Source organism: Onychostoma macrolepis, chromosome 14, assembly GCF_012432095.1.
Source record: "Onychostoma macrolepis isolate SWU-2019 chromosome 14, ASM1243209v1, whole genome shotgun sequence".
Lineage (NCBI taxonomy): Eukaryota > Metazoa > Chordata > Actinopteri > Cypriniformes > Cyprinidae > Onychostoma > Onychostoma macrolepis.
The window spans coordinates 25,027,497-25,053,610 of record NC_081168.1 but is presented as its reverse complement, the minus strand read 5'-3'; the positions used below and the strand labels follow the sequence as shown (position 1 = coordinate 25,053,610).

At 35.2% G+C, this 26,114-nt stretch overlaps 1 protein-coding gene across 5 annotated transcripts; it reads right to left on the bottom strand.

Annotated features, from left to right (window-relative positions):
• Window positions 1-107: 107 nt before the first annotated feature.
• On the bottom strand, window positions 108-24,128 carry LOC131553089 (C-terminal binding protein 1). 5 transcript variants are annotated; one of them, XM_058797466.1, is made up of 10 exons: window positions 24,068-24,118; window positions 23,847-23,959; window positions 13,796-13,950; window positions 8,964-9,108; window positions 8,645-8,851; window positions 7,053-7,267; window positions 6,838-6,965; window positions 3,423-3,550; window positions 3,121-3,235; window positions 108-611 (listed from the first exon to the last, which is right to left on the bottom strand). In XM_058797466.1, exons 2-10 carry the CDS (start codon window positions 23,848-23,850, stop codon window positions 425-427), a joined length of 1,284 nt encoding a protein of 427 aa, XP_058653449.1. In that variant the 5' UTR covers window positions 23,851-23,959; window positions 24,068-24,118; the 3' UTR covers window positions 108-424. The 5 variants fall into 5 exon arrangements, with proteins under 5 accessions (XP_058653449.1, XP_058653448.1, XP_058653447.1 ...); XM_058797468.1 differs by lacking the exons at window positions 23,847-23,959; window positions 24,068-24,118 and adding exons at window positions 1,876-1,928; window positions 16,503-17,959 and having other exon boundaries at window positions 473-611; XM_058797465.1 differs by lacking the exon at window positions 23,847-23,959 and having other exon boundaries at window positions 24,068-24,128.
• Window positions 24,129-26,114: the final 1,986 nt, after the last annotated feature.

Sequence of the window (26,114 nt, the reverse complement as noted above, 5' to 3'; positions counted from 1 at the left end):
TGCTGTTTCAGTTTTTTTTCTCATCAACAAACCATTGATCATGTCCTAAAAACTGTACACAAACAGGTTACATTCATGTAATAGCTACTGTTGTTTTAACAATGAAACCCATTAGACAGACAAAATAACAGATAAAAGATCGCCCACTGCACTTGGACAGACTACAATCTAAAACAGCAGGATTTTGCATCAGGGAGAAGTTTGAAATCCACAAGATTTTCTCTTTTTTGTTGTTGTTTTTTTCCCACTAGATACTTCAAAGAGCGCAGTCCACAACCTTCAGTCAAAGAGTTGGCTACTTCGAAGTCGTGGTTGTTTTTAGTGGCTGGTTCTGAGCCCGGGAGCCTGTTTCCGCTCCTCTTCTTTGGGGTAAAGAAGGACCAGGAGAGTTCTATAGTGGTACGGAGAGCCTTTGAAGAGGGGGCTACAACTGTTCGTTGGGGTGCTGCTCTCTATCGGGTTCGGCTTTGCCGGTTTGGCCGGGTGATGGGGCGTGTGGAGGGTGGGCTGCAGTGGGCAGGCTGTGGGTGATGGGCACGGTGCTTGGCATGATGCCCTCCACTGGCGGAGGCAGACCCCCTGAAGCCAGGCTCACTACGCTTGGGGGGTACCTGAGGAAGGGCAAGAATATTAACGGCAGTGTCAGCAACACCTGCATCACAGCGATGGCCCCTACAGTAAAGGCCAATGCATACTTCACTTTTTACGTGTACGCGAGGGACAGCGTACAGTGCGCGTGACGCGAATAGCACGTGCGTACTGTACGCGCACCGCCGGATTTTGGACGCGCAGGACGCACATGCTCATTTAACTCTCTTGCAGTAATTAGTTTATCTGCAAGGTGGCAACCCTGCCGTGAAGGGAATCGATTCACAAGGTAGCTGAAGAAAAACTGCATAAACAGAACAAACTGGAATGCGGGGTTAGCTACAGCGATAATGGAGGCCTACATAGACGAGAGATTGTGCAAACACTGACCCCGTTAGGCCAGGAGAGGTATTGCAATTTGGCACAAAGTGCATGCATCGAACGTCTGTGCACGCGTACGAGTCAAATGAAGTATACTTTGCAAGGCTGTGCGTACGACTATACGCGTACGCTAACATACGCATAATAAAAAAGAAGTATAATTTGGCATTTAAGCCAAATTAAAATCTCTCTTAAAATCTCTATTAAATCGTGGATTGCAATAAGGTTGGATTATAAATGGAGGGTTACTTCCAGCTCTACAATCTGATTGGATGAGCCACGCTTAAATATATCACACATATGATGTGATGCATCATATTCTATAATCTTGGTTTAAAAATTTGGGGGTCAGTATGTTTTTTTTTTTTAAATTAATACTTTTATTCAGCAAGGATGCATTAAATTGATCAACAGTGACAGTAAAGACGCATCATTTTTAAAAAAGTCCTATTTCAGTCATAAATGCTTTTTTCAAAGTTTTTTTTGTGTGTGTGTCTTTTATAAGCCGTGTCACAGTGATTTTACCGTGGCATGGGAAAAAAAAAAAGTCTATAAAACCAGGTTAAAGTAATGAACCTTTCAAACATTTCAATCGTGAATGTGCATTATAGTTATACTCTAGACTCTATAATAGTTATATAGTCATACTGATTCATGAGCAAATTGTTCACTTGAATTGGCTCTTTTCAATGAATCAGTCGAACAGATTCACATACTGGTCTGAATGATTCATTAGTGAATCAGTCTGAATCAAAACTATTAAATCATTTTTAAACAAATTTCAAAAAAAGGGGAACCCTTTAAATGTCCTGTGTGTCTGTTTTAAAAATGAATTACTATTCTATTATTATTTATTATATACAGTAGGGGTGTAACGGTACACAAATATGACGGTTCGGTACGTACCTCGGTTTTGACGTCACTGTTCGGTATGATTTCAGTACAGCAGGGGGAAAAAACTAAACATAAAATTGCTTTTTTTATTAAACAGTGGTTTACTGAACAAATTGCTCTTTCTTTAAATAAATTCAATTATAATTGAAATTTTTCTAGGGATAAAAATCTACCTCAGCTTATGCTCTAAACTATAGGGAGCTCTTTTACATTACTACAAGGGTACAATTAACAACAGAGCCCAAACTTTAATTACTATTTTTTATATATATATATATATAAAACAATCAACACTCAAATTGTATACAAACATAAATTCCACATGATGCAATTTTTAAATTAACTTCTAAATTATAAAATTTCTATTTGCTTTTGAAATATATTCAATTACACAGTGGCTGTCGTAACTTGTTTCATAACAGATTTATTTAAACACACAATAATTAAGACATTACTAACAGGTAACGTAAAATATAATGAATATAGAGTCTAATATTTCTCGAAATTCTCTTCTCTAGACTTAATTTCTCTAGTAAACTAACAAGCTGTGGACACTGATGACTTGCCTGAGGTAAATGAAATGCTTGTGCGATTACATGAGGCGTGAGATGTTCATTCGTGTTTATTTCAAGTTAAAACTAGTAGTAAAGAGGAAGGGATGATCGCGCTCTGCGCTGCCGTTTGAGGCGTAATACAGCGATCTGTCACGCCACAGGAAAGAGCGTCAATTTATTGTTTAAATTTCCTGAAAAAATGAAATTTTCACTTTGAAAGGTGAGATTTTGTTTCATTTCAAAAGTAACAATACCAAAAATATGTGTACCGTTACACCCCTAATATACAGTACAGTACATACTGGCTACTGTCCACTCTAGATATCATAATGGGCAATGAACCCTTATCGGTACATTAACTAATCATTTTCCCAACACGCATGGCATAGGCATTTCAGAGGCTTCACAAGTTCTGACATTTATTGAAGAAAGATTAGAAGAATCTTCTAATAGCATGCAATAAGACCAGGAACAATATTGAGAATTCCAAAGTACTAATTTTAACCATATAAAGTAATTTTACATGGCCATTTGTGGATTACTCTTTTACTTAGAAGTCCTGGTAAAAAAAGAAATTCTGTGCAAATACAAAACAACAGCACCACCTGTATCCTACATTCAGTTACGAATGTTATGAATGTAGGATACAGTTATGAATATGAATTCAGTTACGATGAATGAATTATTCAGTAGTTTGTTGTACCTGTAGGCTCCATTGAGTTCTGGATGAACAACAGCCGGGTCCATGCCGGCCCAGTGCGTGGTCTGTGTGAGGAACTCTTTGTTGACGCAGTTCTTGAGGCTGTCTGGAATGCGACCTGGAGGAGGAAAACAGCTTCATTACAGCAAACCCTGAGTCATTGATCACAGCACATCAAGCCTGCAGAGCTGCAATTAAAGAACATGGATTTCACTCGGCTGATGAAAGAGGTCAGACACCCAGCGCTCTTGAATCATTTGATAAATGCAGTAGAGTGATGCAGATAGCGGCGTGTGCTGACGTACCGGTAATAGCCCGACGGATCTCCCGCGCCGCCTCCTCACGCATCTCAATGGAGGCCTGCTCGCTGTACCACGCTGCGTGAGGGGTGCAGATCAGGTTGGGTGCGTCTTTAAGAGGACCTTGGCTGAAACTGACACAAACATACAGCTGTATAAGAGAGTCTGACGCGCTCATTGGGTGAGAATGACCTCAGTGTAAGGACATTTCACAAGATGACCAATTCATTTTCATGAGCTTTCCAGTTATTCATGTTTACTGGATGAGGAAAAATCATTTTCTAGAGGCTAAAGTTTACTAAAGTTTTTGTGCAGTAAGATTTTTAATTGTTTTTTAAAGAAGTCTCTTCTGCTCACCAAGACTGCATTTATTTGTTCCAAAGTACAGCAAAAACAGAAATATTGTGAAATATTTTTACTATTTAAAATAACTGCTTTCTATTTGAATATATTTTAAAATATAATTTATTCCTGTGATCAAAGCTGAATTTTCAGCATCATTACTCCAGTCTTCAGTGTCACATGATCCTTCAGAAATCATTCTAATATGCTGATTTGCTGTTCAAGAAAATTTGTATTATTATTATTATTATCCATATTTAAAACAGTTGAGAACATTTTTTTTTTCGGGATTCTTTGATGAATAGAAAGATCCAAATATCAGCATTTATCTGAAATGAAAAGCTTTTGTAACATTATACACCATTCAACATTATTCACATGGAACATACAGATTATGTATGTTCCATGATGGAAACTGTACTTTGTAACGTAATCTAGGTTACTCATTTTAGGTAATGTATTCTGACTTCTTTTTATATTACTTTTATATTACTTTTTTAAACTTACAATTAATTGCATCATATTGATATTAAAAAGCAAAGAGAAAGAAAACATATTAAAGTTTTTGATATCAAAACTATAAAAGACATTTAACCTTACATTAAACCACGGTTTCCCAAACTGGGCTTAACGTAAGAACTGCAGTGGGTTTGTGAGTTGATAAAAAGCTAATAATTAAATCATAAATATGTGTTTCATACAAGGTCTAATTGCTTGAAAGGTGTATTTTTATTATTATTTATCATTCTATATTGTGAGTATAGTCAAAGCTACACAGTAGAATTTTTAGAAAGGAAATTTTAAAAAGGATTAAAATAAAAATTTGAGATAATCAATAATTTATGAATGATTTACTGCCATAGTGTGAATAATATGTAATCATGTAATCCATGAAAAACTAACTTTAATGTGATTATAAGCATTATAAAATTAACTATAATACTAATTACAAGTACTTGATTTTTGAAATCCGATTACGTAATCCAGGCTACATGTAATCAGTTACTACCCAGCGCATTTAACGCAACCTGTGTCATTTTACATTGCATGCAGTTGCTGTCGAATATTATGCAGGACAATGACTGACTGTGTGAGTCTATTATATGCCCCTAAAATTTTAAATCTGAGAGCAAAAATGATCAATATCACCCAAGCAAGAGTACTACTTTAATCAGAATATCTTGGCTACTGCAAATGTAATATTGATTTTATACAACAGTACAATAAACAAGTTAATAATGTGTTACATTTTAGACATAGTATTGTTTGCTTTTTCTCAATTTTGCCAACTAAAATAGTTCCAAACATAGCCAAAGCATAACTGTTGAAGCATAACATCTCTTTTTTCTGTTGAATCAAAATAGTTATTTTCTTATTTCTAAAGCTACTTAAATTGTAATGTCTATTCCAGGCTTTTCTTATTTAACACAATAATGACTTTTTGGGGGTAATTTCTAAGCCCAAATTGATGTGCAATAATTTAGGGATGCACGATATTATCGGAACGTTATCAGAATAATGGCTTAAAATGTAAATATCAGCATCGGCCTGATACAAAAATGATGCAATATGCCTTGCCGATGTGCTGAGGGTGTGCTAGCGCTAAAATCACGTCAACAGTGTGGTCATTCTTGAAGCAAACTTTTGCGCGATAAAGTCAACCGCCACTAGCACATGCAGCAACAACAACAGCCTCTCCCAGGTCTATAATGCCCGTCCGGTAAGGCACTTATTTACTTAGGGGGCCTACTTGTAAATAAAATGAAAGTAAAATACACAAATAAATGTAAGATTGTGTTTCTGATTAAATAAAGCAGTAATTGATGTTATAAAATTATGAGTATGTTTTGATATGAGTATGTTTTTCAGAAGCTATAGCTTACATGATTATAAATAACAAACATGGCACTTGTAAAAAATAATTACTAAATAATAATATTATAATGAATAGAATAGTAATAATATTATAATGAATATAATGAACAGATTTATTCATTAATGTGTAATATGCTTTTTTCCAAAACAGATTATGAAAACTTAAATAGACCATCTACAAATGTTAAATATTCAAACCAAAATGTTAAGTTTACCACTGCATCTGTCTGAAAAATAATAAATAGATAAATAGTTGATTTATAGTTATTTTCAAAGCTTTCAATGTACTCTCATTATAAAATAACTTCATTATTGTTTATTTAATTCTAAGTTTTTGTTAAAAACTAACCAAAAAAACATTGTTTATAATCACTGCACAGGAGAGACATGGCGTTGTTTCTCAACAAAAGGAAATATATCGGTATCGGCAAAAAATGAGTTGAAAAATATTGGATATCAGCAAAAATCCAATACTGTGCATCCCTAGAATAATTAAGATGAATTAATCTGCACATATTGTAATTTTAATCGTATTTTAGACCTAATTGTTAACTGAATCTAAATCTACTTAAAACATTTTTCGTTATTTGAAATAAATCTGAAATAAAATTAAATATAAATATTATTATTAAAATAAGCTGAAGCACTGAAATTAAGTAAAACAAAACTAAAACTGAAATTAAAAAGTAATTAAAGATAAATAGTATTTTTTTTTAAAACACTAATAAAAATGACAAAAGCACAAAAAATTACTAAAAATTCAACTGAAATTACAATGAAAAGTGAAAAAATATATAATATTATAATATTTTCTATATAATATTTAGTATGTGTTTAGTATGTGTTTATAATAGTAAACACATACTAAAATAATAAATATATATACATACAACAATACTAAAATAACACTGGCTTTTACAATTGGTATGAGAGCAAGTTAACCTCATTTTTAAAAGTGAACCACTATTTATGGTGTCATTTCTTATTGCTGCTTGTCTCCTGAAACTGCCTTTGGGAAACAGCTCACATTCTTTGCAAATATTTGTAGCAAACAGACGCATGTTTTATGGGGTTTGAAGCCAAATAACAATGTGAAAAAAACGCTAGAGGCAGGGTGTGGAACAGAAATGGGGTTTGGAGCAAGCAATCCATCAAGATGTCAAAACAACACGATTCTTAAACATCGCATGTTGCTGTTATTCACCTGAAGGGCTCTGTCTCATGGACGTCCAGGGCTGCTCCTCGTATTCTGCCCTCTTTCAGAGCCTGGGCCAGAGCCTTCTCATCCACCAGACCACCACGCGTGTTCACGAGGAAGGCGCCCTGACGCATCTGCGATCAACACACAGTAATGATGATACACAGTTGTGGCTCCAGCGCATGCATGCTCTTGAGCTTGTGAGTGGCTGCAGGCGGCACCTGTTTGATGGTGAAGTCGTTGATGAGATGGTGGTTGTGCTCGTTGAGGCTGCAGTGTAAGCTGACGCAGTCACTGTGGAAGAGCAGGTCCTGTAGGGTGTTGACTCTCTGCAGCCCCAGGGCTCGCTCCATCCCGTCAGACAGGTACGGGTCGTAGAAGATCACGTTGAAGCCGAATGCTTTGGCCCTCAGCGCCACCGCCTGTCCAACACGCCCTGAGAGCAGCCATGAATGAAAGGACTTTGTTTTTCTGTATTACATTAGTTCAGTGCAATGCCTGTCACTGTCATGTCATGACAAAATGACAACTCTACAAAAAAACAGGTTTCATTCAAATGAAACCTGTTTTATTGTGTTATTTTTCCTACAGCCTGGGGGAAAAAATTTTATTCAAAAGGTCCCAATATTACACTATGAATCCTTACGAGCCTCTGTGAGCTTTGTTTTATTGTTTTGTTTTGAATTTCAAGCACAAGGGTGTTTAGGAATTAATTGAGTTATATTATAGCTGTATTATTTATACAGCTTATTTTATGTATTATATGTAATAGTTCAGGAAGACTTATGCTCAACAAGACTGCATTTATTTCACTTGAAATACAGTAACACCAATAATATTATGAAATTGTATTACATTTATTTTCTATTTGAATATATTTTAAAATGTAATTTATTCCTGTGATCAAATCTGAATTTTCAGTATCATTACTCCAGTCTTCAGTGTCACATGATCCTTCAGAAATCATTCTAATCTCCTGATTTGCTGCTCAAGAAACTTATTATAATAAATGTTGAAATTATTATTATCAGTTGTACTGCTTAATATTTTAATGAACCTGTGATATATATATATATATATATATATATATATATATATATATATTCAATAGATAGGTAGATAGAAATTCAGTAGACATTCAAATAGATATATTCATTAAAGAATATGTCAAACAATTCTGAAAAAATATAAAAATTACCTTTTTTTAGAATTGTTTGACATATTCTTTAATAAATATATCTATTTGAATTATTTTACTTTTGTTTAATTGAAGTATTTGTTTCTTTAAAATATATTGCTGATATATATGAACTATATATTTTTTTCTTTGTACAGTATATATATATCTTTTTTCCATTGTGAAGATATATACATCAATATATACATATACGGAAAAAAAATACATTGCTAAAAATAAAAATTAATTTTTCATAAATAAATAGACAAATATAAATAAATAAATAAAATTTCAGTGGCTCCAGAAGTCCACTGACCAGCAGAAAAAAAAAATCTGTAATGATTACAGAAATGCAGATCACATAGTCTACACACATTACCAATAGTTTCCTCTCTGTTATCGTCATAGCCACTGGTGGCTTCATAAATAGAATTTCAAATGTTTTGGGTTTTTTTCTGTCTGAACCAGTGTATTCAGATTTACTCACCCCTAAACAGCACGTAAAAACAAACAGCAGCTGGTTACTTTATATCTCGTTCCGAGGATCTCTTTCTGTCTAAGTGGGTGGTTCTTGGCCAGAATATGGATCAGACTTCATGTCGAGAGTCAAACGTCTGGATATGCGAGACAACACACCTAGGCCAATGATCCCCAGCGTCTCTCCTCTGATCCGGGCCGCCCCAGACGCGACCTCCCGGATCTGTTCCACGCTCTGGACCCGCGTGCCCTCACGGAGAGCCTGGTGCAGCCAGGTGGTGCGTCGGTACAGGTTTAGGATGTGACACATGGTAGAGTCTGCGGTCTCCTCTACTGAAGCTGCTGGCATGTTGCAGACTGCTATTCCTGCAGATGAGGACAGATTACAATCAGACTCTTCATACAGCAAGCACACACACACACACACACACTGTCGTGCAATGTGTGGGATGTAATAGAAAACATGTTTAACCATTACCTAAGTCTCCAGCAGACTTTATGTCGATATTATCAAAGCCGCTCCCAATGCGGACAATTATACGAAGTGCTTTGAACTTTTCCAGGTCCTCCCTCATCAGGGTGATGGTGTGGTACATGAGAGCACCCACTGCTTCATTTAATACCTGAGAGAGTGGACACAAACTACAGTCAGTCTGTGCAAAGGAGACAGTCACAAGTAGAACAGCTCTCAAACTGAGAGAAAGTACAGTGAATCAAAATCTCTGGAGCCTCGCACATGACATGAGGACAAAAATATATTTATCACGGCCTTGAATTAAGAATTTGTTCCCCCAACATAGTAATTAGTTCCCTCGTTTTAGAAAATCATGAACATGTTGTACTAATCCATTCCCTGGTTTTGATTTAACTAAAATGAGAGAGCAAAGTAGTACAATATGCCCACAATTTACTAAAACAAGGGAATGGATTCTAAATTTGGGGCAACAATTTAACTAAAATGAGGGAACATGAGTCATGGCCACAACATAAATAAATATATGTCATGTGCAATGCTCCTTAAAATTCATTTTTTCCCTATTATATATTTATTAAAATATTCAAATGCTCACAGTGTGAGTTATTTCATTATTATTATTATTTCATAATATAGTTTTAATATGCATAGCATCACAGGCTTGAGCCAATTTCACCCTGGTCAAGAAGCTGCAATGAAATTAATTTCAGGATTCCAGGTTCTACCACACTTTCATATCAGCAGACATTAAGCCAGTTAAATTGAGATCATTAAAAAGATTTCAAAAGAATTAATTTCAAAAACTGGCTGTATTGATATGGGCTCAATCCCAGTCCTACAGAATCATACTCAGACATATTTAAAGATATGATCACACATTTAATGGGCGACTCTCACCCCATCAAACATGCCCAGGCTATATTTGACCCCAAAATTAAAAACCTGAATATATTATATTATATTATATTATTGTATGCATTATATGTTTGTTTGCATTTTTATTTGCACACATTGGAAAGTTCAGAAACAATTTATGATTGAATTAATTTAATTTTTAAAACATATTTTTATATAAAAAAAATTGTAATTTTTGCCATTTTTATTAGTTTTTATTTGTATTTTAAAAAACATTTCTATATATATTTATTAATATTTACATTTTAGTTTTAGTTATTTTATTTCAAATGTAAGCTAACTGAGAAATGTTACTTTGGCAACTAACTGAAATGACGATAATAAAAACGATAATAACCCAGGCAATGAGAATGTGGGGATGTGTTTTATTGTCATGAGCTAATTATGCACTCCAGGATCATGTTTTTACGTTGTTAATCTGATTAGAAAATCCTGAGGTAGAGGAAAACTCTTTAGAGGAAAGTATTATGACAAACACTAAAAGTCTTCAGCATGATTTGCTGTTATTATGACTCAACACATTTAGTTTTCTGCTGATGACCAAAAACAATAACTTCACTGTACAACTTCACTAACAAAGGGTTCATGATGATTAATCAGTTTACTTGAAGTCACTTGACATAATCTAATAAACCATTAAGATCTGGAGTAACACACAACATAAACAGATTTATCACATTATAACTGTGGTTGATGATGAAAAACATCATTTGGTTTGACACCCATCAAGAAAAATCACCGCATTAAGCAATCAGTGTTGTTTATGAGCTGCAACAGAATGAAACGGAATGAAATTTTAGTAGACAGTTTTCACGTCACTTTATCATCCGCTAATAATTTCTCTCCCAGAGAAGACGATTGATTTTCTATCTTATCAGTAGCTCTTTTCTCCGTATAGTTTCTGTCCATTCAACAGCGGCCGGTTAAAGCAGTCAAATGAGGAGGCTCTTTGTAGGTTTGTGGGAAGGGGCAGAAAGGGAGTGCCATCTGTCTGTGCAAGCCTGGGGAGTGTTCTTTGAGAATCAACCTGGCAGCCACCCAGAACCACACAAAACATGCCAACAGCAATCGACAAATCAGCAGAAAAAATGTGTGGGCCCCGGCCACGATCTGAATGAGCACGAGCGCATCGAGATGGAGCAAATGTTTATATTACATGGAATTAAGCGAATTGTGTTGAGACCGAGAGTGAATGATTTATGGTGGCCTGCGATGGCTGGTCTTTCGTGTGTAGCCAGTTGAATGAATGGAGCAAGCGAGTTTAATTTAGGTTCATGGGTAGAGTGAAAAAAAAACAGTTACTCTAGATAACACTGACAGCAGAAAATCAACTTTCCTCTGTGTATGAACACACTATCAAACTGTGCACTTGCTCTTTTTCCAGCCAGTTGTATTTGATACACATACACCTGTATGGGTCAATAGTGCTTTTTTTCCACTACTAGCCAAAATGAGCATTTTATTTATTTATATTATCGTCTCCTTCAGATTTTGCATATTGCAAGCAAATAATACCGCAACTGAAATTGTAATTGTCTATGCTTGATTACAAAGTATTAAACTGTTCACTACATTTTATATTACATATCATTTGTATATAGAAATTTCTATTTTTATAAATGTTCAATGAGGTTCTATACATTACCACTGAACATGAAATAGCAATGAACAACATTTTACAGCATTTATTAATCTTGGTTAATGTTCATTTTTACATAAACTAATACATTTAAACATTCAAAGTTGTAAAAATTAACATTACCTCTTATGAACAAACATGAATTAACAATGAACAATAGTATAATTATAAATATACACAAAAATGTACTAGCATACACTACTGTTTAAAAGTTCGGAGTTGATCAAATTTGTAAATGTTTTTGAAAGTCTCTTATTCTCACCAAGCTGCATTTACTTAATCAAATAAATAAATAAAAAATTGTGAAATACTAAAATTATATATATATATGTACGCATTACAAACCGAACGATTCGTTGGACTAATCCTATTACAGCATATTATCCTATTAGACTAGTGTGTGTGCGCATAGAGAGTGTGTGTTCTTTCACTGCATGATTCAGTCTATTAAAATTCATTTGGAATGATCACAAAATTCAAGATATGGGGGCAGAAAATGTATATATTTACATAATTTCATTAAGTTATTAATCAGTATCACAGAAGAGTGCCGTTTTTTCTCTCCAAAAATCAGCATGATTACAAATGATTTTTACAACAGTTCAATAAGCAAAATGTTTTTGCTCTATTTCGACAACAAAAGTAATTCCAAACACAGTCACAACACTGCTTTGCGTCTCTGAGCAACATGACAGCGTTTCGTTCCTGAATGAATCAACCGTTTAAATGATTCGTTCAGTCGCAATGACTCACTCGTTAACAGTGACTTGCTGACGGTTTTAATTTCACATTTAAAGTATCTTTTAATTTTTTTATTCATTTCAAACATCAGTTGTCAACGTTTTATTTTTAAAATATCAAAACATTATTTATGCATTTGTAACTGCAGGTTAAAGCATTACATGTCCCTCAGAGCTGCATTAAACAGTGTGTAAAAGCATCTAAATGCCATTCAGATGTAGTTTCCTCTGCATTGCAAAGATGAATTTTGTCAATACTGACTTCATTTGCTTGGCAACAGCCCAAATGTCTTATTGACTTATTTAAATGTAAAAAATAATGACTTAAAGGTGATGCACACTTTTAGAAAAAATGGCTTATAAGTAAAAAATCAAGGAAATTTCTCTGGCATTTTTTTTTTCCTGTATTTGTGAACCGTTACACCTAATATATATATATATATATATATATATATATATATATATATATATATATATATATATATCTGTGTGCATGTGTGTGTGTGTGTGTGTGTGTGTGTGAAATATGAAATCTATATCTATAAACTGTAATTTTGTGAAATACTATACTCTGAATATATTAGATTAGATAGATTATAAGTGCCATTATAAATTACATTCTAAAAGTCTTTAGTTTATGGTTTATTTTTGACCATATGACATTAGAGTCGGATAAAGTTCATTGCTGAGAATCATGTCACACATTATTCTTAACGACTGACAAAGAGAAATGAGTTTTTTCACAATGAAACCTCAAAACATGACAGATCTGATTCCGCCCATCTAGCTTTAACAAACGCTAAAGAAAATGATTGATCAATAGCTGCGAGCAAGTGAGATTGAGAATGAAATAATTAAGTACAGCGGGAAGGATGGCTGTGAGATTTCATCACGCTACCCAGTGAATTCATCTAATGAATCATTCTACTCATTTCTGGCAAAAACGCTCATAGCCTCATAAATATTACCCTATTGTGCAATCTACTTTTTTAGCCTGTGAGATGAAGTGCTTTTTCCATGTAACAAAGCCAAAGAGGCTCCATCACGTCGAGCCAGTGGGATCTATGATGTATTGCAGAATCATACTCCGACATATATTACAAGATATATTAATCTGTACAAACCAGTGGTGAAAAAACAACACTCCACACAGTCGTAATAAATCTTAAACACATGAACAGCACTCACAATGCATTTTACTTCTGTGGCGTGACATATTCCTTAGTGAAATAGTGGGAATTAATGAGCAGGAGTTTGTTTTATTCATCTAGATTGGATTGGTGAAAAAGCAGGCTGAGATATTATTGGTTTATGTTAGTTTTCTCTGCCAACACGGTCTTGGTTAAGCCAACAGAAAAGAAAAGACATTTCAAAGGTGGAGAAAGTTACTTTTGAACATTTTTGGCTTCTTTTTGAACTGTGAAATTGACATTTATTTAGCCGATGCTTTCTTCAAAGCAATTTAAAACAAGAATAACACAACAACGAAAATGAAAAGTGCTACAGTACCAAAACAGCAAGTGACATTAAGTGCTAGATACCTTCTCGTGGATCTCCTGGGTGGACTGGGCGTCACAGAAGGCCACGGTGGCCACGTCCTTCAGGATGGGCATCTCCACCGTACAGTCCCGGCCATCCAGCAGCGCCACCAGAGGACGAGGGTGCATGGGGCCATTCATTATGGGAGGCCTGATGCCTGCAGAGAGAAAGAAATCACATGTTACACATCTTGATCTTGTGAGAGCTGACTGTAAACGTCATTTTGCCTGCACAGGTAAAGGGAATTCACTGTCATTGTAAAGGTCCTTGCACACTGAGTCCGAAATTTTCGTCTGCGTTTTTTCTGTATTCGTCATCCTTTCCTATCAAAAAGCTTGCTACGGATGCGAAAACGCAGAAAATCGAACCTGATCCGAATTTTGCTTATGACGGACGAAAATTTCGGACTCAAGTGTGCAATGGCCTTAAGACTACTTCCAAATGATGAAACCCAATACTAGATTTGGCTCAAGGATACACACAGACATTGAATGCCAAGGTTAGTTATTATGGAACGACTCGAAATAAACTGACTCATAAACACAGAAAAAGACAACAGTATGTATTAGCAGTCACTTGTTTCCTGGTTTTATTGCTCAATATTAGAAATGTTTTTGCAACTGCTGTTACAGTAAAACAAAAAGCAGTTGTGGGTTTTATAACCACTCATAAAAGACACATCACAAGGACTAATGCTGTTAATGCTGGACTAAACTGTAACACAGATGATGTGTAATAATAAAGTCATGAACACCAGTGGGGCTTCTTCTGCGGATCTGATTTTCAATCAGTACCTCAAACTGTGCTGTTTAAGCTCCTCGATACTTACTGATCTAAGACTACCAATATTTTCAGACTTAAATGATCAATTCATAGTGATAACCCAATATATGCTGGTCAAGCTAATCAACTTCAAGCCAAACTCCCACTGAAGACCAAAATATGTTAATGCTACCATAAAAAAAACACTTCAAAAGGGCTTATCAGCAGCAGCCCGCTCCCATGAATCATTGCGAACATTGTAGCCGACCGCATTCTCAAACTACTTACTGTATATATTGATATATTTAAATATTTTGGAATAAATCTAAAATTAAATATATTGTATTGTATATTATCAATGATAATTAACTAGTTTTATAATAAACAAAAAATTATAAATTCTTTTTTAAAAATAATAGATTGAAAAAATAATAATAATAAATAATAAATTGTTTTGTTTTTTTTCAATTACCGGATTTTCAGTGTTTCATGGGACTGCAGTTCATTCACTTATAAAAACGTTCAGTACACAGTCTTGCCTTTGTCTCTGGTTTTCACATATTTTTTGCTTTCAGTCAGTGTTTGTAATGTTGATTCATCTCAGAGCTGGTTGGTTTAAGTCCCTATGGAGAAAATGAATGGGGAAAATACTTCCGGAACCAAGGCTGCAGAAAAGGTGGGCAGTGACTGTTGTGCTGTATTGACATTGGCGATAAATGCGCTGCTTGGCTGAGTAGCAGAAGTTGGCATTCTGCCTAGTGTCAGTAAAAAAAAACATCTACCAACGGACTTGTCAATGGAAAGTCCAAGTATATGTGTAAACTACCGTTCAAAAGTTCAGTACGATATTTGTAATGTATCTGAAAGAAGTGTCTTATATTCACTGGAGCTACACTTATTTGATTAAAAATACAGTAAAAACAGTAATACTGTGAAATATTATTACAATGTAAAATAAATGTTTTCTATTTTGATATATTTTAAATGTAATTTATTCCTGTGAAGCAAATTACTCCAGTCTTCAGTTTCAGACGATTCTTCAGAAATCGAGAAACATTTCTTATTACTCTCAATGTTGAAAACAGTTGTGCTGCTTTTTATTTTTATGAAAACCGTGATACAATTTTTCAGAATTCTTTGATGAATAGAAAGTTCAAAAGAACAGCATTTTTAACATTATATTATATTATAACATTGTCCTTACTGTGACTTTGATCAATTTAATGCAACTTTGCAGAAGAAAAGTATTAAATTCTTTCAAAAATCTTATTAACCCCGACCCTTTGAACAGTAGTTTGTGTGTGTGTGTGTGTGTGTGTGTATGTGTGTGTATCTATCTATCTATCTATCTATCTATCCATCATCTATCTATCCATCCATCCATCCATCCATCATCTATCTATCTATCTATCTATCTGTCTATCTATCTATGTATGCATGTATGTATAATATATATAATATATCAAAAAAGTTTATCAAAGTTGTTCTAAGACAAGAATGCATTTTTAGTTTTAGGTTTTAGGACAACTTTGATGAAAGGTTTTGATCCACTTCAAATGTTGACTAGAGTATATATTAAATTTGAGAAATGTTTAAATTTGGTTACATTTTATAACCCGTATAAACAGTATAAAAGACATCTAAACACCTCTTAGATAATTCAAACTAAATCAGTATCTTTCAGGTGCAAATATTTAGATAGAATACTTAGCTATTAGTTAATGATATAATAACAAAAGTACAATATGTGCACCTGTGACCTCTCCCAATTTTACCCTATACAGCCTGGCAAGTGCAGACATGGTGTAATCATGCCCATAAGACACAGACACACCCACCCCTATCAGCACCACCCACCCTGCTCTCAGGATAGTCTTTCACACTCTTACACACACACACACACACACACAAAACACACAAGTTTATGCACAAATAAGAGCTCTTTACCTCTGAGAAGAGATCCCTGGCTTTCACGCATCCGTTCCCACACAGAACCAGCTGTTTTCTCCATTTGTAATGAAGGTGAACTTTTACAACCGTAAATTATGTGTTAGTGACATCTAAACCATCCCAGCAGGATTCGGTTATCTTGTAACGCAGCCACTGTTATCTCTTTTTTTCTGATTAGGACAAACTGCCGACAACATGTAATAGACGCATCCAAGCACGCAGCTCTGGGATCAAATGCTACGGTCAAGAAAAAGCACTGTTTTGCTCCGTCTTTGCATGTAAGATCACAGCTAGGTAAATCAAGATGCCTGCGTCGGAAAAAAACACATGGTACTTTCTCGCACCACACCGTTCTGTCAAAATCCCTCGGCGCTCTGTTCATATTGCCCTGCCCCGAGGGTGAGCTGGATCTGTTTGAATTAGCTAGTTCATAGCAACAAGAACCAACAGGGTCAGTCGCACACAGCGTCTAAAGACCTCGACTGCCCACGGGCGATAATTCAAGCTGACATCCCCCCTTTGTTGTCTTCTGGCGAAAATGAAAGCCAATTTCAAATCCCAGCCTCATGTTCACCGTGCGACAAGAACGAAACCTGTTTTTTAATGACACGATTTTGCTCATCACAGAGTGGGGTGAATCTTGTTTTTTGTGATTCGTGGAAAGCCCAATGCATTGTTCTCAACCCAGATTTCCTGGAAATGTGCACTTGGGATTTTTCAAAAAGGTGGAAAGGGAGTCACTTGAACACTGTAATGACATTCATAGGGATTCTAACTTTCACTAAACGATCTCCTCCTAAAAATATGACAATGAAAATGTACTTTTTGGTCCATCTGATCAGAAATATCTTACGAACACATGTTTATTTTAAGCTATTAAATAGTGGCCCGTTAGCAGTCTGCAAAAGAATGCCGTAACTATTTCCACGAAATCCTGAAACACCCTGTTCTTCCTACGGCTAAGTATTCCCTCTTTTGGACTCTTCTAGAATGTGAATTTCCTTCGAAGAGACTTGAAATTAGGAAGTAAGTCAAGGCCGGAACTGGAAGCCACATTTCCACTGCACAATGTGAGGGAGGGCCATAGGAGAGAGAGTCATGTCCTTGCCAACCCCTCAAATTTTCCAGAGTGGATAGTATGTGTGTGTTTTTTTTTTATCTTTAGAGCTCTGAAAGATTAATGCAGTTAATAAAGCAAGCCATCAGAGGTCCGTAGCCCCGGCTCTCGGACGAATGCTGTCTTCACACGGGAAAGAGAAAGCAGAAAGCAAGCAATTGTGCGTGGATGAATGGTTCAGATGAAAGATAATAGGAAAGAGGGAAAAGCAGAGCAGAGAGGAGGGGAGGAGGAAAAGAAGAGGGGGAGGGGAAGCCAGAATACTGTACGACAGCCGAGCAAACGCTCAAATATCCGCAGATATCCGTACAACACTTTCACGTGTGGCCCCATGCAGAAGGAAAGGTAAACGTTTACCTAATGGCAAGCCTTTGTTCAGCAAATGCGAGCTTCCCATCTCTTAGGATCCGCCGGAAAAACGAGCCTGTCTCCTCAGCAAGGCATTCACCAAAATCCTCAGCATATGGCGGCTACTTCAATTTTCTTATTCCTTCTTTTCTGTGAGTAGCTAGCTTAAGCACACACACGCGCTCACTCTGGCTCCCACCCCTCCTTGTCTTTCTCTTTCTCTATAACTCCCTCTCTCCCCCCCAGCTCCCTCACTTTCTATTTCGACTCTCTCACTCGGACAAACACGCATGCACACACAGAATGCAAGTGTCACTGCATTTATGGGAGTGGGAGAGCAAGAGCGAGCGAGCGAACGAGCTAGAGAGAGAGAAACGAGTGCGAGGTGGCTACAAGAAAGACTGAAGAGGAATGGGGTGGAGCCTGTGCTCTCACAAAATTGATCTTTTGTTTCCTGAGAGGGGGCAAAAAGAAAAAAGATAATGGAAAATTGCGAAAGAAAAAGGAGATCGGGGGAAGCAAATCTGGCTGTGCGTTTCCTGTTATTAAAAATTCATGATAGTCTTTTAGAACGGAAAGAGAAAAATACAAATAAAAAGACTGGAAATTATTAAGCAACAAACAAACTGGGTGTTTTTTTTGGTCACTTCCCACTGTAGATGAATGCTCATGCTGAGGAAGAGTTAATTAAACGCCTCTGACAGTGATGGTTCTGGCTTATTTAGCTCTCAGAAAACCAATTACTGAATCCTACAGTCCTGACGAGCAGCTCAGAGACGTCTCCAAAAATAAGTAGGTACAACATGAGTACCAACAGGGTCAGGGGCCGCACACACAGGCCACTCTCTGTTAAAACAGATTCAAAATCAGCACAAATATGTGAACATTTCAATTCAAAACCATTTCACTAGCTTTCTCACGTTTTCAAAAGTCATTTTGGCCTTTGCTTAATGAGTCATTTGCTTTCAGTGGTAGAACAGAAACTGTTTATAGTGTCTTTTACTGTTGCAGCACTGGCAAATTCAGCTGATTTCGTTTAGATAGATGCACAATCGAAAGCATCCGTTGACACAGGCCACGTAAACCGTGAACCACTCTTGTGAAACTGTGCTCAAATAAATTTGTCAAAGGATGTTATGGTATCAATACAGCTTAAGATCTATTGACACCATCTACATGCTGCTGATTATCACATGCCGCAGTATGTAAAACAAACAGTAACTAGGCTAAATTTACTACAGTGAACTTGCCATGAAAGCTGAGACATTTTGGAGGCTTAAAAGCAGAAATGAGGTGCTTGAATTTTTGTTAATGGCACTTACTGTTCAAAAGTTCAGGGAAAATGTGTTGTTGTTTTTTTTTAAGATATTAATACTTTTATTCAACAAGGACACATTAATTGTTCAAACATGACAGTATTACAATTTAATTTGGCACAAAACATTTCCATTTCAAATAAAATTTCTATTTATCAAAGAATCCTGAAAAAAAAATGTATCATGTTTTCCACAAATATTAAGCCGCACAATTGTGTTCAACACTGATGATGATAATAAGAAATCAGCATATCAGAATGATTTCTGAATTAACATTAGTCTCATTTTACAAGTAACAGGCAATGACTGTATCGCGATAGCGTTTTGCATGTATGTTACATGTATGCATGTAGAATTACCATGTAGTAATAACTATATTAAAAATATTCATATTTCAGATACTATTATTCATAACAACTCAAGGATTATTCTGCCATTGTGCAAAAAAAGAAAAAAAAACAGCTTTACATTATGAAACACTTTAGTCAACCCCAAAACAGTAACACATTATGACTAAATTAGTGGTGTTGGAGGCTGTTGTAAATATATGCACTCATATTCATCTGCTGAATTCTGAACTAATGCAACAAGCCATGGAGCTGCTCGGCAACTGTAACCAACCATTACATCATCATTACGCTGGAAATGTGTGGCACGGCTCCTCAAAACTACACCACTCCCATTAAAACTAACAAAGCTGTCTACACTGGAAATAGCCGCCTATTTTGCAGAACAGTTTTCTGCTCAGTGTGGGAATTAATTATTAATTAAACCACACATAAATTGCAGTATAAACGGTACAGCTGAATTTCTACCGGTTGTCACAGTATATACAACCACATATTAGATATGTTTTCAAACTATTTTTATTTTAACATTTATCCTAGAATAAGATCTTGCCCCAAAGACTTCGACTTTTTTTCTACATGAAAATGTTTGAATTTGATTTTAAAAATAAGTCAAAATTATTTTCTGTGGCAATTAGCGATGCTGCCGATCAACCTGATCAATTAATTTATATTTGCTATGTTTTGAAGCTATATTTAATTATTCAATAATACTCAAAGGGATTAATTAATTTATTTAAATATTTAAATATTATGAAACAATGCTATGGAGGTAGTGTTGTCAAATAATTAATTGCGATTAATCGCATCCAAAATAAAAGTTTTTGTTTACATAATATATGCGTGTACTGTATTTATTTATTATGTATATATAAAAGCACAACACATACAGTATATATTTTTAAAATATTTACATGTATATATTTATATTCATATAATTTATATTATATATAAAAAATATTTAATATATAAACATTACATATTTTTCTTAAATATATACATGCATGTGTTTGTATTTATATATAATATAAATATATAATAAATATACACAGTACACACACACATATATTATGTAAACAAAAACTTTTATTCTGGATGTGATTAATCGCGATTAATCGTTTGACAGCACTAATATAGAGGTCCATCAACTTTTCTTCAAAATATCTTCTTTTGTGTTCAACAGAAGAAAGAAATGCATACAGGTTTGGAACGACATGTAAATGACGACAGAATTTACATATTTGGGTGAACTATCCCTTTAACATACAATTGTTTCGATTTATTTTAATTATTTTAAAATGGACTCAAAGTCAGTAAACTCCTTAATTAATAAGAAAAAAAATCAAAAATAGATCAAGAATCAGATCTTGAGGTGCCTAAAGATTCCCATCACTAACATAAACTGTTAAAACATACTATTTAAATCCTATTATCATATATTTAATGAATTGCTGAGTTTTCACAAAGCATTTGTGGTTTACCTCACACTACATCTTAAGGCTGAAGGCTACATACTGTATGCTGAGTGACGTACTGTACTACATTTCTGCTATCTGCCAGGCCTCTACTACAGTATGATAATAACAAGCCATGCTGGGAACACAGACATACTGTATCTTGCGTGTGTGCGCTCCAGTGGAGAAGTCAGATGGATTGGCACTCAAGCAGAAGAGCCCCATTCTTTGTGAATTCATTAGCGCTGGTCAGGACCTCAGGGGAGCGCTGGTTTTGGCAAGTGAAGCACACAGTATGCGTCACGTATGTGATCCAAGCGCTTCGGCCACATTGAATAAGCTGGCTAATCACGCCTGCGCCATTAAACGGCCGCTCATGCATTGATCCAAAAGGAAGATTAATGGAAAATCCATGATTTGTTCAGGAAAAGTCAGGTTTGACTAGCTTTCACCTAATCATTAAACCTAAAGTAACTAGTTTTATTACTCAATATAACATTCCAGACACCAGACGACAGAAAATGCTATCTAACGAGTTGTAACACACCCTCAAATCTGTAATAACAATAATCGCCACATCACACAAACTTACGGTACAACTTGTTCTCTAAAGCCTTCTTTCATGTGATTAAACAAGTCAAAATTGTCTTCAACTAACGTACATAAAGAGCTGCTCAATTTTACTGCTGCAAAATCCTAATAGGAATATATCTTAAAACCAACCAGGCATATTTCCTCCTTGTAAAACAGCACAAGGACATAACAAGGTGAAAACCATCTCAACACCAGACCGCACATCCACCACAGTCAGATCAATTCTGAGCCACGGTAAGAGGACAGCTGGGAAAAGAGGCTGTCAGAGGACACAATCTATGATGAATGAGGAATATCGCAACTGGCACCGGTGAAAACCTCAAAAACCCATTGAAAAAGACAACGAAAGAGGGAAAAACAGAAGTGGGGAGAGGCAAAGAGCATAAGAAAGATGCCCCTGAGAAAGATTACGCTGCCTCAGACACACACTGCTGTTGCCGCCTCCCTGCCAGCGCACACACACACACACACTGCAGCGTGGCGAATGGGTAAACTCCCTCGCATCGCCTATCTTGAAGGGAAGAGGGTGCACGGATAACATTTCCCTAAATAAATTCAGTGTGACTGAACACATCCTATTAAACTTGGCTGCAAACGGGGAGTGCAGAAGCAATAAAATTTCATTAAAACACCCGCTGAGACCTAACAGTCCATCATTAGATCAAAGTCCATTAACAGATTGTATCTAAGGAATATCTAGACGGTGGATGCCAGAGAACATGCAGTGATTCGATCAAGATTGTGCTCTGTCTCAAAGTCTTGGCACAGGTCGCACTGTGATTCCAGTCAACCATGTTCTCAACAACAGACAACATTCTACAGGATCCTAAGAAAGCACTCAACGTTCTGCTCGACTACACGCCAAACAGACACTACAAATATGACCAAAGTAAACTGCACAGAGTAAATAAACATGAATATAAGACAGCTGACTAGCAATGAAGGTAGACTAGAGTAACTAGACACCTACTAGGTTAGGTGACAATACTTTGAGGAAGTTGACATGTGTTGTAACATCCCAGATTTCCTCTAAAACTATAGTGTTATTTTAACTCATTACACTACATGGAAATATTTTAAATTTAAAAAATAATAATAATAATAATCATTTGTCACACCACAGGACTTAATAGAATAGTGCTGTCAAACAATTAATCGCGATTAAGTTTTTGTTTACATAATATAAGTGTGTATAATGTGCATATTTATTATGTGTATATATAAATACAAACACATGCATGTATATATTTAAGAAAAATATGTTATGTTTATATATTTATATATAATATAATATATAAGAATATATATATACATGTAAATATTTTCAAAATATATACTGTATGTGTGTGTATTTATATATACATAATAAATATACACAGTACACATACATATAATATGTAAACAAAAACTTTTATTTTGGATGCAATTAATCGCGATTAATCATTTGACAGCACTAGAAAAGAATGGTATATATATGCTAAATAGATTAAAAAAAGCACTTTTATTCGCACACTTCCTATTACACATAGAAATGTCATATCATTTTGACCTAAACTCTTGATGTTAAAAGTTTATGAATGCTATTTGTACTACACTTCAGATTGCCCATGAATACTGAGGATTTTTTTCATAACCATATATTTATGAGAAACAATGTATTTATGAATTTATTAAAACATATATATGGTGTAACTTTGTATGTATAAAATACAGGTAATATATAATGAATAAGCTGCAGTTTCAGTGATGTAAATCTCAAGCTCATTCACAGTCCAATTGCATTTCTATATATCAATTTTAATATATTTACAATATAATATTATATATTAATATTCAATCCTTTAAGTTAATAACGATATATACAGATTATACGGATATACTTATACACGTATACATATATATATATATATATATATATATATATATATATATATATATATATCAAACGTTATAGATTATTCACCTATTTAATGCATGACTGGATTCCTGCATATGTTGCATCTCCACCACTAAGTAAATCCCTAAAAAAAAATCCCTAAACTTTTATAGCTATTGTCGGGATTTTATTTAAGTTACCATGTGCTCAGGAAGCGCATTCCAGCTATTACTTCACCGCCAATTAAGGAATACTAATGAATTTATAATATCAAGTGACTGTGACTTACTCATAGTAACCCGAATTCTGCCACAGTGTTGACAACTAAGTGCCCTTAAATGCAAGTGTGTTAGCTAAGAAAGCCAGCCCCTCCGAAGCCGCTCCACAGGCGCCTTCATCTGCCTGACAGAAATAAAAAGAGCAAGTGAAAACAGGGCTCTATCAGCGCGGTTTGGCCTCTACTGACAAACACACATCAAGCTCAAAGAGAAAAGCAAAACAATCACAAACCTTGCATCACCCGCTTTGAAGGCTAAAGTCCCTGAATGTGCCCGGGATTCGGGTGAAACATGCAACGAAAATGTGACCAATCAGAGCCGTGTGACCGGTGAGGCAGCCAATCAGCGCAGGCTACGCTTGGACGAGAGCCAATCACATCAAGGCTCATTGCTCCTGCGGACGCAGAGGGGTGGGGGAGGGTCCAGGAAACAGAAATGTGAGCGCAATGTGGGGTGAGAGTGAGGGGGGATGGTTAGGGAGGGAAAAATAACTTTTTATAGCCTAAAATAGCGAATCGTCCTGAAATCCATGATTCTTGAGACAGGCAAAACACGACCCACACCCTCCATTAGTTTATAAAATAGCAATATTTCTATTTTGAAATAATTTACATAAGATCACTAGAATATTCTATTGATAAAGACATTATTAATGGGATAGTGCACTCAAGAAGATATCTTTCAGAAATGGGTAATCAAACAGTTGCTGGTCCCCATTGACTTCTATAGTCTGTAAAAACGACACAAAAAAAGAAGAAGAAGAAAAAAAAAAACTTAGATATCAATAGAGACCAGAAACTATTTGATTACATTGTACACATTTTTCATATATATTCTTTTGTGTTCAGCAGAAGAAAAAACTCAGATTCTAAATACAGGTTTGGATCAACTTGGGGACGAGTAGGCCTAAATTAATTTCCATTTTGGGGCAAACTATAAATTTACATTACATTTACATTTAGTCATTTAGCAGACGCTTTTATCCAAAGCAACTTACAAATGAGGACAATGGAAGCAATTAAAATCAACAAAAGAGCAATAATATGCAAGTATGACAAGTCTCAGTTAGCCTAAAGCAGTACATGTAGCAAGGATTTATATATATATATATATATATATATATATATATATATATATATATATATATATATATATATATATATATATTATAATAAATAAAAAGAAAACAAATTGAAAAAGATAAGAGAAAGCTAGTATTAGAGGCCTTTTTTAAAGAAAATGTAACTTATAGTTAATACTTTATACATAATCAAATAAATATTAAAATTTAAAATAAAATTATAATACTACTGTCGAATGTTTAAAAAATCTGAAAAATCAAAGCCATGCTTTGTCTTGAAATGCTTTGTCTTGAAAGCTGCTATGAGGTCAGTAGGTTCACACACACACTCCTGGTGAGTTTTATAGATTTTAATCATTTTGAATGCATATATTTGCACATATACATGTTTATATTTTGTGTGTCACAAAAATGTTCTTATGTATATTCTTATGTGACATGTTTTGTCGTTTGTTTTGGATTTAGGAACAGAATCAGTGAGGTGTTTCAGCTTGATATGTTTGTTCTCACACCAACGTAACATTCAAATATTTAGCTGAATATTTAAAAGATGTAAACTTCAAAGTGAATCTGCAGTTTGGTTGTGCTACGAACCATAATATTTTATATAATTGTAATACAGAGCCCATGCCATCACATCTGAGACCACAATCTTACACTATAAGAAATATTTAAAGGGATGCTGCACCCCAAAAGTGCTAAGATGGATATTTAAAGGGATACTAAGATGTATATGACCTTCTTTCTTCAGATGAACACAAATGTTTTTTAGAAAAATTAATCCATCTCTGCGAGTGCATATAATGCAAGTGAATAGCAACCTTAAGCACATTAGTATTTGTTTCAAACACACCTAGTTTTGCTTCGGAAGACCTTGATTCATCCACTGGGGGTCAAATGGATTACCGTCCTGATCACTTTGCGTGACTTTTGAAGCATCAACTTTTGAGTTGTTATCCCTTGCATTATATACACTCACAGAGATGGAGTAAATGAAGAGAAAATTCCCATTTTTTTGGTGGAGTATCCAGGGGCGTAGTTGTGGGGGAATGGGGGGTAACCCCAATAACCAAAATGAGCAAGTACAACCCCCCCAATATTTATACCATGTTTAATGGAAACATAGAATCAAGCTATTAATTAATAATTTAATAATTTAAATCGCTCAAAAACTGTCATAAGATTTGGGCGAGCCATC